The sequence below is a fragment of the Mobula hypostoma genome, chromosome 4 (genome assembly GCF_963921235.1).
Source record: "Mobula hypostoma chromosome 4, sMobHyp1.1, whole genome shotgun sequence".
Classification (NCBI taxonomy): Eukaryota; Metazoa; Chordata; class Chondrichthyes; order Myliobatiformes; family Myliobatidae; genus Mobula; species Mobula hypostoma.
This window is the reverse complement of record NC_086100.1, coordinates 60,112,383-60,131,043: the sequence shown is the minus strand read 5'-3', so window position 1 is coordinate 60,131,043 and position 18,661 is coordinate 60,112,383. Positions and strand designations below refer to the sequence as shown.

General features: G+C 40.4%; 1 protein-coding gene across 1 annotated transcript in view; it reads left to right on the top strand.

Moving 5' to 3' along the window:
* Nucleotides 1-18,661, top strand: part of otol1b (otolin 1b) — a 45,189-nt gene that overhangs the window by 4,978 nt on the left and 21,550 nt on the right. Inside the window, exon 3 of the mRNA XM_063047293.1 lies at nt 11,111-11,233. Coding sequence (XP_062903363.1) covers nt 11,111-11,233 — 123 coding nt within the window. The remainder of the gene's footprint in view (nt 1-11,110; nt 11,234-18,661) is intronic.

Genomic DNA, 18,661 nt, shown 5'->3' with positions numbered 1-18,661 from the left:
TCATATGAATTGAATTCATCAGAATAAAAATATTTGATTAGCAAACTTTTCGTGATAATGTGAGAAAAAAATTGCAACTAAGCTTAGTTTCTGACTAGCAATTGGTCAATTATTAAAAAGTAAAATCAAAATACTCAAAGCAACACACACAAAATGCTGGAGGAACTCAGCAGGTCAGGCAAATAAGTAGATAATCGACATTTTGGGCCGACATCCTTCACTGGGACTGACAAAGAAGGGGGGAAATGCCAGAATAAAAAGGTGGGGGCAGGGGAAGGAAGCTGGCTGGAAAGTGGTAGGTGAAACCGGATGGGTGGAAAGGTCAAGGGTTGGAGAAGAAGGAGGAATCAGATAGGAGAGGAGAGTGAACCTTAGGAGAAAGGGAAGGAGTATAGTTCGGGGGAAGTAACAGGCAAGTAAGAAGAGGTAAAAAGTCAGAGTTGGGAATAGAGAAGGGGGGATACTCGGAATATTCAAATCTGCATAAATTCTTCAGAAAACAAATGAAAACTTTGAAACAGTTTAAAAATATGAAACACACCTCTGTCACACAGAGTAATTCCTCTGTCTTCCATTGCACATTGTTCAAACAGATTCTCAATATGTGCAGGTGAGCTGCTACAGCTGTGCGCTCTATAATGGTGACAGGACTCACACTTCCACATGGGCACTAATGTGGTGAAATTCTATTACAAACTATGCATCCAATTGCAGCAGTTTATCCACAAAAAATGAGCCAATAATTGAATATGGAGAACAAACTAAGACAAAAGGTACATTTTTCATCCGTATCACATCCTTGAAACTTAATTTTACATTCAACTTTATTGGGTTTGTTACAGTTATAAGTGAGTAGAGATGTTGTAGCCATCAATGTATTTTTGGTTGGATTAAGGTGGTGACTGACCTGTCCAAATGATTCAATTCCGAATGATTTCCTGCAAATCTAAAGATCCCTGAAGATGTTAGAACAGGGAGTGTGGTAGTAAATAAGGTATACAGGATGTAGGCCTTCAATAGTCAGGGGTTAAACCATAAAGCAGGGAGGTTGCAGCTTCAGAAAGCATTGATGAGCCTGCAACTGCAATGTGTGCTGTTTTAGTTCAGCATAGAAATGACAGGAGTGCACTGAAGAAGGTTCAATGGGGATTCAGCAGAAAGTTGGTGAGGAGAGGCTCGACAGGCTGTTTCCTTTTCTTGAAGCAAAGAATACTGACAGGGATGTACAAAATTATGACGGGGCATAGATTGAAATAAACTTCTGCTTAGCAGAAGTGTCAACATTCATGTTAATGGAATAACAGGAATATAAGGAAGAATGTGGGAATATTTTAACAATTCAGATTGCAATGTTTCAAGGTAGCAGCTCTCCACCTTTTTCACAAGGGACTGTAAGAGATTGAGAATAACTTCTGTACTTGACATTAATGCCACGACATGCAGGTGAATTAAAAACAAAGATGGCAGACTCATGCCCACTTGAGTAAATAAACCAGTGCTGTACTAAATGAGTTTTGAAGTTGAAGAGCCACCTTTTCAATGGGGCAAAACTAAGATGATAAAATTTTCTAATCAATGTCCAGGGAAACATTAGAAAAATGTACTCAATAGGATAACCCCTGATGCTTGCATTCTATAAAGGGCTCTGTTTACATTACATTGGAGTAACATTGTTAACATCTTTAACACTGAAACATTATAATCTGTGCTCTCTGGTGATGGAGCAATCACTAGTTGTGCAATTACATAGAGTTGTTAGTCAAGCCTACGCATGCCGACCCCTCCCAGTGTCCACCAGCTAACAGGAGTCACCTGCCACTCGTTTCAAGCACGTCACCTACAGCCTTTATGAACTCACCTCTCATCCACAATCCTTGATTGCTCATTCAAACAGCAAGTCTCAACCAGTTACTCCTAGACTTCAGTTACCTTGTCGTCTGTGAGTTTTGTATTTGTTCTCTCTTGTTTTGTTGCCCCTGGTAGCTTGTTATTTGCAATTGATTACACTATTAGAGTTTTCATTCACTGCTAAATCATCTCTGCTTTTGGGTTAAACCTCCTCTACATTTCCTGACTGGATGAATGAACCATTGATTGACCCAGCAGAGTCTGCCTGCCTAAAGGGAGCAATCTGTCGACATGAGCACAGAATCCGGAAGCAGTAGGAAACCATTGGCCATCTACATGCCACTCTTTTCCAACTCTCCATATTGATACAGCAGTTCCTCGACAGTCAACTCGCTCCCTCTGAGCCCTGGATTCCAGTGCCTGAGTACTTCTCCGTATCCCCAACCTGATGCCATAACCTCCTCTCCCAGCCTACAGACCGAGCCAAGATTGCCTTCATCATCTCTCTCTCGAGTGGACGAGCTCTGACCTGGGCTGCTGCTAACTGGGACAATAAAAACCATCATTTGCAATAAATGAGGAAGCATTGGATTTTTGACCATCCAGGAAGTGGAAAGGGGTAGCAGATTGGATACTTCATCCGCATCAAAGCTCACTGTGCTTCAACAGGTGGGTCATTGTCTCAGTTTTGAGGAACTCAGCAGGCCAAGCAGCACCTATGGAAAAGAGTAAACAGATGACATTTTGGGCTGAGACATTTCATCAGAACACTTGCTCAGCTGTTTCAGTTATTCCACAAAATGAGTTTGAATGGCATTTCAAAGATACTGAACTGAAGCCTGTAGATAATCCAGCTAAGATTTTACTGTATACTGGAGAAAAGATAATTCCTGTGAGAATGACATTTGTAACAGTGAAATAAAACAACCAACAAGCAACATTGGGCTTGTATGTGGTAAAAACAGGAGGACTTGCTTTATGGGGACATGATTGGCTGAGATCCATCCACCATCGGCATGCCACGTACCCTACAATACAGCCAACTGAAAGCAAATTAAGAAAGGTACTGGATGATGCCACGGCATTGTTCAAGGATGGCATTGGTGAACTCAAATGTATCAAGGGTAAAATAATGTTTAAAAAATGTGAAATGAAAATGCCTCATCCAAATTCTACAAGTTCCGCAAAGGTGGTTCATTATACTATCTGTCATAAAGTAGCCAGTTAGCTGAATCACAGGGAGGCTGAAGGAATTCTTTCCAAGGTTGAGTGGAGTTCATGGGCAACACTGGTGGTCCAGTAGCCAGGAAGGATGGGTCTGTTAGGATCTGTGGTGAGTTTAGTGTCACCATCATCCCAGTACTAAAAGTAGATCAATACCCTCTGCCCGGGATAGAGGATATCTTTGCAAACCTTTGTGGAGGGAAATATTTCAGTAAAGTGGATATAACTGAGGCAACCTAATGATGGAGATGGAAGAAGATCCAAAGTCTTTCTTACTATAAACACTCACAAAGGGCTTGATTGCTATAATAGGCTTCTAGATTGGTCATGGCTAGAATTAACTCCTGTCTCAGTAAGGATCTGGACCCACTGCAATTTTCCTGTCACCACCGTAGGTCTATGGCAGATGTAATCTCAATAGCTCTCCATGCGGCCTTGGATCATCTGGACAATATAAATGCCTATGCCAGGATGCTGTTTATTGATAATAGCTCAGTGTTTAACACCATTATTCCTACAGTTCTGATCAAAAAGCTACAGAACCTGGGAGTCTCGACCTCCCTCTGCAAATGGATCTAAATGGATCTTCAACTTCCTAACCTGAAGACCACAATCTGTGCAGATTGGAAATAACATCTCCATCTCACTGACATTCAACACTAAACCAACAGAAGGATGTGTGCTTAGCCCACTGATCTACTCTCTCTATACCCATGACTGCATGACTAGTCATAATTCAGATAGCATCTATAAGTTTGCCAATGATTGTTGGCAGAATCTAGATGGAGATGAGAGGGTGTACTGGAATGAGATACACCAGCTAGTTGAGTGGTGTCAAAACAACACCTTGCACTCAATGTTAGTAAGAGCAAAGAGCTGATTGTGGACTTCAGAAAGGGTAAGATGAGGGAACACAAACCAGTAGCCATAGAGGGATCAGAAGTGGAGAGAGTGAGCAGCTTCAATTTCTCGAAGAACCTAAATTGGTCCCAACATATCAATGTATCTATAAAGAAGACAGTGGCTATATTTCATTAGGAGTTTGTGGAGATTTGTTTGTCACCTAAAACACTTCTACAGATGTGCTGTGGAGAGCAATCTGACTGGCTACATTACCATCTGGTGTGAGGGTGGCTACTGCACAGGATTCAAGTAAGCTGCAGAAAGTTGTAAAGTTAGTCAGCTCCATTCCATCATGGGTACGAGCCTCTGTAGCATCTAAGACATCTTCAAGGAGTGGGCCAGGTGCTGCAAGGCTCCGCAGGCATTCAGTGTTACCAGGATGACATCACTGTTACCAGCGAGGATGGCAAGGAACATCTCCAAAATCTCAACACAGTGTAGAAAAGATTAGATTTTGGGCTCAGAGCATGAAGTGACAAGTGTGAATTCTTTAAGCAAAGCATCACTTACTATGATCACATCACTGATGCACAAGATTTACACAATTGTGCTGAGGGAATTCAAGCAGTGTTGGATGCCCCAAGGCCAAAGCAGATCCTGTTCAGGATTTGTCAATTATTATAACAGGTTCCTGCCAAACCTGGTTATTGGGCTTCATCCCTTGAACTCATTACTACAGATTGGGAAACAAATGGCAATGGGCAAAGCAGTGTGAGGTGGCTTTCGAAAAGGCAAAGGAAGTGGTGACATCAGACACTGTACTCAGACATTATGATCCACATCATCCAGTGAAGTTTCCCTGTGACACCTTGCCTTATGGTATAGGTGCAGTCATGTCACATGTTATTGGTGATGGAAGTGAACGGCCCATAGCCATTGCATCAAATTTCCTTACTGCTGCAGAGAAAAACTACACACAGGTTAACAGAGGGGCCCTGAGGCTGGTTTGGGTTGTAAAACATTTTAATCAGTACTTGCATGGGACAGAGCTTACCTTCGTTGTTACTGTCATCAACCCCTAGGGTTCATTTTGAATCCACAGGAGGGTGTTCCACTAACAGCAGCAACACGAATGCAGAGATGGGCTCTGTTTTGTGGAGGACACAATCACAAGACTGAATCCAAGAGGACAACTAATATGGAAATGCTGATGGACTTAACTGTGGAAAAAGAAATACTTGAAAAGTTTACAAAAGAGGACACTCCTCTTGATATTTTTTCAGTAATGCAAATTATCAGTCTCCATATTATGGTAGAGATGATCCAAAGGGAAACCGGAAAAGACCCCACACAGTCTCAGGTCTACAGAGCAAGCCAAATAGCTCAAATGTGCAGCAGAAACTCCAGTTCCTCCATTTTTTACCAGGGCCAGGAGGAACTTGCCCTTGATGGGGGTTCCTTTATGTGAGAATTGAGAGTTGTTGGACCATCCAAGCTGAGATCTAAAATGTTGGAGTAGCTCATACCAGTCATCTAGACGTAGTTAAAATGAAAATGTTGGTTCAAAGTTTTATCTGGTGGCCTGGGATAGATCAGCAGATTGAGCTGCTTGCCATGCACTGTTTGGAGTGCCAACATGTCCTGAAGATGACTTGAGCAGCGCCTCTCTGTTCCTGGGATTTTGCCAGACCGTTCATGAGCACAAATTTCTTGGTAGTAGTGGATGCAGCTACAAAGTGGCCATAAATGTTCCCAGTGGTCCCCACTACAGCTTTGCATACTGTTGATGTGTTGAGAAGCCTCTACTCAAGGACTGGTGTTCCAGAACACTTAGTCAGTGACAATGGACCACAGTTTCGGTCATTTCTGAGAGTGAATGGAACAAGACGTATTATCACTGCACTGTACCATCCAACTACAAATGTCTCAGTGGAAAGGGTTATCCAGAGTTTAAAGAATGCACTGCGAGCAATGATAGACATAGTCATAGTCATACTTTATTGATCCCCGGTGGAAATTGGTTTTCGTTACAGTTGCACCATAAATAAATAGTAATAAAACCATAAATAATTATATAGTAATATGTAAATTATGCCAGGAAATACACAACACACTACACTAACACTGAATCAGAAACTGACCAATTTCCTCAGTATATCTCACAATGCAGCAAACCTCTCAACCAACAACTCACCAGTTCTATAGTTCCTGGATGGTACTTTGTGCTCACACTAGGAACTCCTGAAACGCAACCTCAGAAGGTGTATGCAGGACAAACCTCTGAGACAAACTGAGGGCTCCTCAAACAAGGAGTTTCAATGTTTCACTCCTGGGCAAGCAGTCCTGCTGAGGAACTACAGAGGTGATCAAAAGTGGGTACTTGGAAAGATTAAGGATAGGACTGGACCACTCCCTTACACAGCGGAGATTGCGTCCGATGTCATCTAAAGACGACGCATCAGTCAGTTGAGGAGAGCAGAAGAAAGGTGTTCAGAGTTATCATAACGACTTCTTGAAGTTCCAGAGTCGACTCCTATAATCCCCACAGAGGAGGCCAGAGAAGCTGAGATAATTTCACAGCCGCAAGTCTCTCCTGCCAAGCAGAGTGACTCTCCCCCCATCCTTCTCCACTCATGAAAGACTTTATCCTACAAGAGAAAGAAATCTTCCACAGTGATTAAATCTTTAGGCCTGAATTTAAAATTTGCTGTGCTGTGGATGTCTATATGGTCGTTGTTTTATATAGTGTATATAAGTTGAGACGCATTCTATATTGAGTTGGAGTTTATAGCTAAGCAGGGAGGAGTGCTGTCCCATGTACTTCCGATTAGTTTTGGAGTTACAACATAAAACACTGGTGACCTGGGGATGATGGCAAAATTATTTATCTCTTGGTGGTGTATGTATAGATCTTGGCTTAGGTACTGCATTGCCAGTAGGGGGCGCCACAGAAAGCACAGATGACAGGAGAGCACTGGCTGTGTCATTTAATCTTAATGGACGTTCTGCAGTTGTCTCAGAATCCTGTCCCTTTTCCACAACTGGGTCTCGATTGGTCAGTTTGCGTTACTTTTCAGTAGCCATAGAAGTGGGCAACAGCTGATCAATTGCCTTCTCCAGATGTCGTGGTTACTAGTTTCCACTGTGTGTGACACAGGACCTGTTTGTGCCACCACCGTCACAGGTATCCACTTCATTCCAGAGATGTAGTTCCCGGCAAGTGTTTTCTCTCCTGTTGTGAAACTTCTGTACTTCACTTTAGCACATCTCCCTGTTTGGGTTTTCTATTCATTTAGCCACTCTGTTTTGTGTTTAGGATCTAAGCAGGTCAAGACAGGTATGAAGCTTTCAGTATAGTGGCTGGAGCCATTTTGGTGGTGGCATGAGGTGTGCTGTGTTAGGTCAGCAAAAAAAAGTGCTAAGATGCTGGTTCCCACTAAAGTCTTTTTTCATTGTTTGTATGAATCGTTCAGTAAGGCCATTAGTGGCCCAGTGATATGGTGCTAACTTGATGTACTGAATACTATTTGATTCCGTAAATTCTCGAATGCTTCAAACAGGAGTTGTGGGTTATTATCACTTACAAGCTGTTGAGGAAGCACAACATGGCTAAAGATGGAACATAGCTCCTCAGTGCATTTTTCATATGTAGCACATTTCATGATGACAACTCTGGGCCATTTGCTGCGTGCGTCCACTATGCCCAAGAATATGTGGCCTTCTACAGGTCCCGCAGAATCCTCTGCCATGGTTCTTCAGGCCATTTATATGGATGCAAAAGAGCAAGCTGAGGAACATTTCTCACTTGCTGACAAGATGAGCTCACTTTGTCTTTCTCTTTATTGGTTACATCCAGTCCTGGCCACCAGAAGTAGCTGCATGTGATTTATTTCATATGAACTGCTCCACAGTGTCCTGCACGTAGCTTGTCAAGCACTTGCTTTCCTACTGGTGGAGGAATGACTACATGGTAGCCCCATAGTAAACTCCCTGCTTGGACTGTGACCTCTTTCCATCGAGCCTGGTAAGGTTTCAATTCTATGGTTAGCTCTTCTTTCCATTCATGAGTTACCATGTCCTCCACTTTAGATAGAACAGGGGCAGTACGTGTTTGCTTCTGGACTTGCACCACAGTTATCACTGTAGGTACTTCCTTGAAGTAAAAGATCTCTTTTGGGGACAGCTGTGACAGTTAAGTGAAGTCTGGATAGTCCATTAGAATTTAACTCGTGCTCAGAACTCCTGTGCATTATATCATACTGATGTGCAGATAGTAACAGAGCCCATTGTTGCATTTGACTAGGAGCCAAGGAACGAATGCTCCCATGTGGACCAAACATTCATGTCATGGGGCAATGATCTGTCAGTAGTGTAAATCATCAACCAGAGAGGAATTGATGGAACTTAACTCCAAAGACAATTGCGAGTGCTTCCTGCTCAATGTTGGCAGAGTGGCTTTCTGCCTTGCTTAATACCTTGAATCAAAAGTGATTGGACGCTCTTCACCCGACAGTATGATGTGCGAGATATCTGCCCCCACACCATAGGGCAACGTGTTGCAGGCCGACTGTATGGGCATGATGGGCTGAAGTGTGTGAGTACTTCAGATTGAGGTCTGTTGGCCTTTTTAAAAGCCACTTGACAGCAATCTGTCCACTGCCAGTGTGTTGATTTATTTAATAATGGTTTTAGCATGCTAGCTAGGTCAGCAACAAACTTTGCACAGTATGCTATTAATCCAATGAAAGATCTTAATTGACAGCATTCTGTGGTGAGGGAGCCTCCTTGATCACCTTCACTTCTCATGGTGTATCGTGAAGCCCTGAGTTGTTGAAAAATTGGCCCAAGATTTCAATTGAAGGTCGAAAAAACTCACACATCATTCTGGACCCTCATCCCGTTTTCCTTGAGTCTTTGTAGTGTAGCATCCAGGTTTTATAGATGTTCACATTAACTTTCCCCAGCAATGAGTAAGTCATCTAAATAGCATTACACCCCTGTCAGCTGCTCAGCATCTGGTCCCTTGCTTGCTGAAAAAGTGAGGGAGCTGAGGTAATGCCAGTGGAAGCCTTCAGTATCAGAACATCCCTTTGTGAGTCACTGTGGTCAAAAGTTCCTTGGACCCTGGATCTTCATGCATCTGCATCTTGGTAAATGTCAGTCCTCCGGCCAATCCTTCAAAAAGATCATCAATGAGGGCAAGAGGGGTTATTATTCAGCAGTAAGAGTCAGGTTAATGGTTACCTTGAAGTCTCCACAAAGCCTTAAAGACCCATCCTTTTTAGGACAGGAATCCCTGGGGTTGCCCATTTACTTACACACACTGGTTCCAATTCAGCCTCTGCCTTTGGTTTGAGGGCATAGGGAACAGATCTTTCCTTCAGCCATTTGCAATTGTATCAGGCTTAACAGCCAGCTTAGCAGTGATTCCTTTCATACTACCCAGTTCTTCATTGAATACTACTGTGTGTTTTTTCAATACCTCTTGTAGACCAGTACTCCAACCAATCAAGTGCACTTCGTGCTTGTTGAGTTTGAACTGCTCCGATCACGAGTGGCTGAGAGGCACTGGATAACTACTTTTAACAACGTACAGTGGGAGTTTCTTTTTCTGTTAATCTCCACTGTAAGATGTACTGATCCCCTCACTGGAACAACCTCACGGTGTAAATCTTTAATGTCAACCTTGCCCCTTCTGGGGTGAAATGCTGCAATTTCTTCTTGTAAACTGTCTTTGACGCCAGCATAACTGCAGCACCTGTGTCCACCTGTATCCTCACTGTGTCCCCATCCAACCACAGGATTGCTCAATAGCTGTCTCTGTGGCCTGAACCAGATAAAACATGCAAAGCTTCTTCAACCACAGAGTGGGAGTCACTCAGACCATCCTCAGTATGCTGCATCTTCTTTACATCTTTCTGTTATCCCAAAATTAATTTTTCTTTATTACAACGTTGTTGTTTGAAAATGTCTTTTTTTCTTTTACAGGTACATTCAATATATCCATTTTTGCCACAGCTTCGGCAATCTAAATCATTATACCAGCATTCTTTTGCTGAATGCCCAGTTTTACCACAATGTTAACATTGATTGACATAGGTTTCTCATTCTTTTTTTTAAATCTTTTTATTGAATAAGTATACAAAAAGGTAAGCCATATAGACACTAATACACTGTTAGAATATAATAAAATTACAGAAGATATTAATACAAAAAAAATACTACAAACAATGTAATTTAAACATAACATACCAAGGTAACATAATAGTATACTAATTTTTATATATATATCAATAGAGAAAAAGAAAAAAAAAACCCCAAAAAAACCCACTGTGCAACTAACTAAAAGCAAAGCAAAACAATGGGCTCACTTTAAACCAGAGTTAAAAAACTTAAAATCATGTCCTCAATCCCAACCTCCATTAAAAACAGTAAAAAAAACAAGAAGGGTATATATTACATTAAATGAAAATATTGAATAAAAGATCTCCAAGTCTGTTCAAATTTAAATGAGGAGTCATAAAGATTGCTTCTAATTTTCTCCAAATTCAAGCATAATATCGTCTGGGAAAACCAAAAAAAGGTAGTTGGAGCATTAAGCTCTTTCCAATGTTGTAAGATACATCTTTTCGCCATTAAAGTAAGAAATGCAATCATTCTACGGGCTGAAGGGGAAAGATTACTGGAAATTTTAGGTAGTCCAAAGATAGCAGTAATAGGGTGAGGAGAGATATCTATATTCAATACCTTGGAGATAATATTAAAAATGTCTCTCCAAAAAGTTTCCAGAGTAGGGCAAGACCAAAACATATGAGTTAAAGAGGCTATCTGCCCCGGACATCTATCACAAAAAGGATTAATATGAGAATAAAAGCGCGTTAACTTATCTTTGGACATATGTGCTCTATGAACAACTTTAAATTGAATTAGGGAATGTTTAGCACAGATAGAGGAAGTATTGACTAATTGTAAAATCTGCCGCCAATCATCCACGGAAATGATAAGGTTTCTCATTCTTAAAGTCAGTAGAAGCCATTTTCAAACACAATCATGTTCCAGGAAAGTTAACTAGTCTTGTCTGTCTCTTTCCTTCCTTTATTTTATTTAACCATCCCTTTTTCATTCTCTTCCTTCGGATTCTTCATTCACCATGCTTGCTGCAGCCATTTTCTTTTTGTTCACTCGTATTACACAGTGGTACACTGGCAGCTTTGGACATGGGGTTTTCTTGCTGACGGGAATGAAATAAGGAATATCGTGCAAGGTCTTGTCACCTTGGTTGTGGTACTGGGAAGCCAGGTGGCTGTGAATAAGACACGTGAGAGACGGAGGGGTGAGGAACAAATGTGCTGCTGTTTATTTTACTTGTAAATCATCTACCCAGAATGTCCTCTCACATTATGTTCAGTACGTAACACACAGGGAAGCTTGGCAGCAATCCATAAGGATTGACAGCAATTCATATACCTGTACATGAATATGTAACAATGAATCTCTGATATTTTTGGACAAATGCAGCGGCTCTGAGGATCTTATAAACAGCAAACTGAATGCGCCACCATCTAAGCTCACCGCGACCTTTCAGCATCTCTTTGCTTTGAAAATATAATAATCTTGAACTTATGATATTTTACTCCTAGCAGAAGCTAAAACAACAGAAAGTTAATATACATAAACATTCTGGATGGCTTGTATTTCCTTTATTTCCTAAGGCTTGACTTTTGATTGATACTTGATATATTTGTGTTTCATTAGAAGATATTTTCCAAATAATTGTTAGTATCAAAATAGTCAACGGAAATTAATCCATGTATTGGTATGTTCAAGTTTACCTTGATGGTGCATTTTCAAAAGAGCCCTTTAATACTGTTATATTACATTATATTTATGATGGATCGTTGAGATTCCACCTCTCCACAAAATTCGTATACACTGCAACCACAAAATAAAAGTTTGCAAATGCCTTTTAAAATTAACCAACCCACAACTTCCAATACCACAAATTAACCCATTTTCATCTAAAATCAAGGCTGACTACATTTCTCACTTTCCAGGATTGTAGAGTGATCTTTGATTTGGCTTTGACCAGCAAAATCTAAAGCTTTCAAATTAGTTTTTCTCTCTTTTAAAATCTGCAAGATGTTTCTATATTGTAGCAATTAATGCTAAAATATTACCTGTACGTTTCGAACTTCAATGAAGTTCCGGACTTCATTTTTTGCACATGAATTATTTCAGACCTGCATTAACCTGTGCACAATCAAATAACTGTGTGATTTACTATAATGACAGCAATGATTCAAAATGAATAATGTACTGTAAAAGCTTTGACTGCTTTGTAAAGTTTTATTAGCTTTGAAATATTTTATTTTAAATTGAAACAAAACATCCTTTTGAGATGTAGTTATATAACTAATTAGTTGAATCCCATTTTAAAGAACTAAAAGGAACACCAAGAAGTCATTGAAATGCAAAATATTTCAGTTGAAATAGAGCTACTTTCTGCCTCATCATTGGAGTTTAGAAGAACATTCAAAAAAGCAGCCAATCCCATTTCTGAATAAAAACAACCTCTTACATTGTCATTGGTCCTGGGGAAAGATAATTAGTAAATAAATTGTCGAGTGTAAGCAATATATCGCATGTACTGAACTGATGCTGGATGATTGGAATAAATGGTAAAGAAAGTGTCACGGAAGGTATGTCAGAATGTTTTGTTGATGCTGCCTTCATTCTTTTGCTTATAAGTGGTAGAACATTTAACTTCGGTATATTCTTTGGCATTGTGATGCCCAAAGAAAATATGATTTTCAGACTCTAATGATACACAATAATCAACAGCAGGTATTGAAATTATTTATTACAACATTATTAATGGTAGAAGTTTGTGATAAAAAGTGTTTTTTTGCAGATATATATGCTGAGGTGCAATATTTCTGGTCTTTATTTAGGATTAATGGAAAAAGAGACCAATAACACAATTTTTTTTGACTGCTCAACACAACCAAGGATAAAAGTATTAATAGTTTACTTTTTATGTGCAACATTTCCAGTTCAAGAAAAACTAATGGTAATGATCATAAATTTTATGAAGTATCAATTTTATTGCTTGTTATCATATGAATACCATTTAAGGATGACATTTGACACTGAATCTTAGGCTTTTAACAATCCTGAAATTAACTTTGGAGTGATAAGAAACTTTAAACGCTGTTGCTGTGCAAAAGAAGCAATGGATATTTGATTTCAGTGGTTTTAATGAACCAAAAGAACAGAGTTACAAAATACTTCAGTTACATTTTGCAACAAAGACTTGAGTTGTTATTGGATAACTGTTGGTTTTTGGTTACCACAATGAAGAGAAAATAATCCTTTGTCATTAAAATATTGCACTAGTATAGATGTACAGTACCACTAAGTGTTTGGAACAATAGTGAGTCTGTTTATGTCTTCCTATTGCATTTTATACAAGTGGAAATGAGAACCGTTTAGTGATATCTGAGTTTGGGATTGCTTTGCTCCACTGGAAGGCATATGACCAAAATCAACAATCAAGAGCAAATGGCAAATAATTAGTTTCTCCCTTTTCACTTTTGAATAGGATGTTAATGAAATGTTCTTTGAAATAACATATTTTGTGCTTTTTCTGAACTATTCCCACACCAGATTGATACACTTATTAATCTATAATGTGAATAATTCATTAACAAATAATGATGATAAGGTTAAATAGATAAACACTCAACACATTACAATTAATTGTAACACTTAATTTCCAAACATATAAATGTAAATTTTAGGTAATGGAACTTGACCAGAATTCTGTGATTATATCACACACTAACGGGCAGCACAGCAAAAGGGGTTCAATTCCTGTTGTCGTCGTATGCTTTCCCCGTGACTCCATGTGTTTCTTCCAAGTGCTCCAGCTTTCTCCAATATTTCAAAGATTTATAGGTTAGGGTTGGTAAGTTGTGGGTTTTGCTATGTGAAGCACTTGTTGGCTTCCCTCGTCACATTTTTTATTTATTAGAAATACATATTATTTACAAACTCATTTAAATACTTTAAATAAAGAACATAGAACAATAGAGCACAATGCAGGCCTTTCTGCTCACAATGTTGTGCCAACCTTTTAACCTATTTCAAGGTAAATTTAATGTTTCTGTCCCACATGACCCTCCATTTTCCTTCATCAATGTGCTTACCTAAAAGCTGCTTAGATGTCCCTAATGTATCTGCCTCTTTCACCACACCCTGGCAGATCTTTCCACACACCAACTACTTTTTGTGAACTAAACCTATCTTTGACACCCCTATACTTTCCTCCAATAGTGCCCCCCTCATATTAGCCTTTTTCCCAGGGTGAAAGAGGCCATCTATCTATGCATCACCGTCTGGTAGTAGGGCTCCACTGCAAAGGATCAGAAAAAGCTGCAGAAGGTTGAAAACTCAGCCAGCTCCATCAAGGATGCTAGCTTTGCTAACTTTCAGGATACTTTCAAAAGGTGGTGCCTCGAAAAGGCAACATCCATCCTTAAAGACCCCTGTGACCCAGCTGATGCCCTCTTCTCATTGTTACCAACAAGAAGGAGGTACAGGAGCTTGAAAACGCACACTTATCATTTTGTCTTCTTCCCCTCCTCTTTCTGATTTCTGAGTGGACAATGAATTGTAATTTACAGTTTTTAATCATGTATTGCAATGCGTTGCTGCCACAAAACATCAAACCTCATGGCATTTGCCAGTGATATTAAACCTGATTCTGATTCCTACTATCATAGAAACCATAGAAAAACTGCAGCACAGAAACAGGCCCTTTGGCCCTTCTTGGCTGTGCCGAATCATTTTCTGCCTAGTCCCACTGACCTGCACACGGACCATATCCCTCCATACACCTCATGTATCTGTCCAATTTATTCTTAAAAGTTAAAAAAGAACCAGCATTTACCACCTCGTCTGGCAGTTCATTCCATACTCCCACCACTCTCTGTGTGAAGAAGCCCCCCCCTAATGTTCCCTTTAAACTTTTCCCCCCTCACCCTTAACCCATGTCCTCTGGTTTTTTTCTCCCCTTGCCTCAGTGGAAAAAGCCTGCTTGCATTCACTCTATCTATACCCATCATAATTTTATATACCTCTATCAAATCTCCCTTCATTCTTCTATGCTCCAGGGAATAAAGTCCTAACCTATTCAACCTTTCTCTGTAACTGAGTTTCTCAAGTCCCGGCAACATCCTTGTAAACCTTCTCTGCACTCTTTCAACCTTATTTATATCCTTCCTGTAATTTGGTGACCAAAACTGAACACAATACTCCAGATTTGGCCTCACCAATGCCTTATACAACCTCATCATAACATTCCAGCTCTTATACTCAATACTTCGATTAATAAAGGCCAATGTACCAAAAGCTCTCTTTACGACCCTATCTACCTGTGATGCCACTTTTAGAGAATTTTGTATCTGTATTCCCAGATCCCTCTGTTCTACTGCATTCCTCTGTGCCTTACCATTAACCCTGTATGTTCTACCTTGGTTTGTCCTTCCAACGTGCAATACCTCACACTTGTCTGTATTAAACTCCATCTGCCATTTTTCAGCCCATTTTTCACGTCCCTCTGCAGGCTCTGAAAACCTTCCTCACTGTCTACTATACCTCCAATCTTTGTATCATCAGCAAATTTGCTGATCCAATTTACCAGATTATCATCCAGATCATTGATATAGATGACAAATAACAATGGACCCAGCACTGATCCCACTCGGAGAAGCAATTCTCTACTACTGTTCTTAGGCTTCTACCATTGAGCCAATGTCTAATCCAATTTACCACCTCTCCATGTATACCTAGCGACTGAATTTTCCTAACCAATCTCCCATGCTGGACCTTGTCAAAGGACTTACTGAAGTTTATGTAGACAATATCCACTGCCTTCCCTTCATCCACTTTCCTGGTAACCTCCTCGAAAAACTCAATAGATTGGTCAAACATGACCTACCACGCACAAAGCCATGTTGACTCTCCTTAATAAGTCCCTGTCTATCCAAATGCTTGTAGATTCTGTCTCTTAGTACTCCCTCCAATAACTTACCTACTACCGACGTTAAACTTACCGGCCTATAATTTCCCGGATTACTTTTCGATCCTTTTTTAAACAACGGAACAACACGAGCCACTCTCCAATCCTCCGGCACCTCACCTGTAGACAGCGACATTTTAAATATTTCCGTCAGGACCCCTGCAATTTCAACACTAATCTCCTTCAAGGTCCGAGGGAACACCCTGTCAGGTACCGGGGATTTGTCCACTTTAATTTTCCTCAAGACAGCAAGCACCTCCTCTTTTTCAATCTGTACAGTTTCCATAATCTCACTACTTGTTTCCCTTAACTCCATAGACTTAATGCCAGTTTCCTTAGTAAATACAAATGCAAAAAACCTATTTAAGATTTCCCCCATTTCCTTTGGTTCCGCACATAGCCGACCACTCTGGTCTTCAAGAGGACCATTTTTATCCCTTACAATCCTTTTGCTCTTAGTATACCTGTAAAAGCTCTTTGGATTATCCTTCACTTTGACTGCCAAGGCAACCTCATGTCTTCTTTTAGCCCTCCTGATTTCTTTCTTAAGTATTTTCTTGCACTTCTTATACTCCTCAAGCACCTTATTTACTCCCTGTTTCCTATACATGTCATACAACTCCCTCTTCTTCTTTATCAGAATTGCAATATCCCTTGAGATCCAAGATTCCTTATTCCTATTCATTTTGCCTTTAATCCTGAAAGGAACATACAAACTCTGCACTCTCAAAATTTCTCCTTTGAAGGCTTCCCACCTACCGTTCACACCTTTGCCAGAGAACAACCTGTCCCAATCCACGCTTTTTAGATCCTTTCTCATTTCTTCAAATTTGGCCTTCTTCCAGTTCAGAACCTCAACCCTAGGACCAGATCTATCCTTGTTCATGATCAAGTTGAAACTAATGGTGCTATGATCACTGGAACCAAAGTGCTCCCCTACACAGACTTCCGTCAGTTGTCCTAACTCGTTTCCTAACAGGAGATCCAATATTGCATCCCCTCTAGTTGGTCCCTCTATATATTGATTCAGAAGACTTTCCCGAACACATTTTACAAACTCTAAACCATCTGGACCCCTAACAGTATGGGAGACCCAATCAATACATGGAAAATTAAAATCCCCTACCACCACAACTTTATGTTTCCTGCAGTTGCCTGCTATCTCTCTGCAGATTTGCTCTTTCAATTCTCGTTGACTATTGGGTGGTCTGTAATACAATCCCACTAATGTGGCCATACCTTTCCTGTTTCTCAGCTCCACCCATAAGTACTCAGTAGACAAGCCCTCTATCCTATACACCTCTATCAAGTCACCCCTCCTCTTCATTCCCTCCAAAGAGAAGAGACCTAACTAGCTCAACCTCTCTACATAAGACACGTTTTCGAATCCAGGCAGCATCCTTCTGTTAATGAGGCAACCAGAAATGAACACAATACTCCAAGTGTAATCTAACCCAGGTATTAAAGAGCTGTAACATAAACTCATAGCTTTTGAACTCAGTCCCCAGATTAATGAAGGCCAACACACCATATACCACCTTAACCACCCTATCAACTTGCATAGCAACTTGGAGGGATCTAGAGATGTGGATTCCAAGGTCCAGGATGCTGTCAATCCTGCCATTAACCTTGCACTCTGACTTCAACCTTCCAAAGTATCACATCACACTTTTCCAGATTGAATTCCATCAGCCACTTTTCAGCCCAGATCTGCATGTGATCAATGTCCTGTTAGACTATGAGACCATAAGATATTGGAGCAGAATTAGGCCTTATATCCCATTGAGTCTGCTCCACCATTTCATTATGGCTGATCCAATCTTCCTTTCAGCCCCAATCTCCCACTTTGTCCCGTATCTCTTCCTGCCCTGACCAGTCAAGAACCTATCACCCTCTGCCTTAAACATACATAAAGACTTGGCCTCCATAGCTGCCTGTGGCAAAGAATTCCACAGATTCACCATTCTCTGGCTAAAGAAATTTCTCCACATCTCTGTTCCAAAGTATCACATCACACTTTTCCAGATTGAATTCCATCTGCCACTTTTCAGCCCACATCTGCATGTGATCAATGTCCTGTTAGACTATGAGACCATAAGATATTGGAGCAGAATTAGGCCTTAGAGCGCCCCTATATTCTGAGGCTTCTGTCCTCTGGTCTTTGGCTGTCCCAGCATAGGAAACATCCTCTCCACATCCACTCTATCTAGGCTTTTTGATAGGTTTCAATAAGGTCACCCCTCATTCTTCTGAATTCTACTGAATACAGGCTCAGGGCCATCAAACGCTCTTCATATGACAAGCCATTCAATCCTGGAATCACTTCTGTGAATCTCCTTTGAACCCTCTCCAGTTTCAGCAGATTCCTTCCAGGATAAGGGGACAAAAACTGCTCACAATGCTCCAAATGAGACCTCGCCAGTGATTTATAAAGTCTCAACATTACATCCTTGCTTTTATATTCTAGCCCTCTTGAAATGAATGCTAACATTGCATTTGCCTTCCTCACCAGAGAGTCAACCTACAAAAAATTAAACTTTAGGGAATCCTGCACAAGGATCCCAAGTCCCTTTGTGCTCAGTGTTTTGCATTTTCTCTTAATTTAGAAAATAGTTAAACTTTTCATTTCTTCCACCAAAGTGCATGACCATGCACTTCCTGACA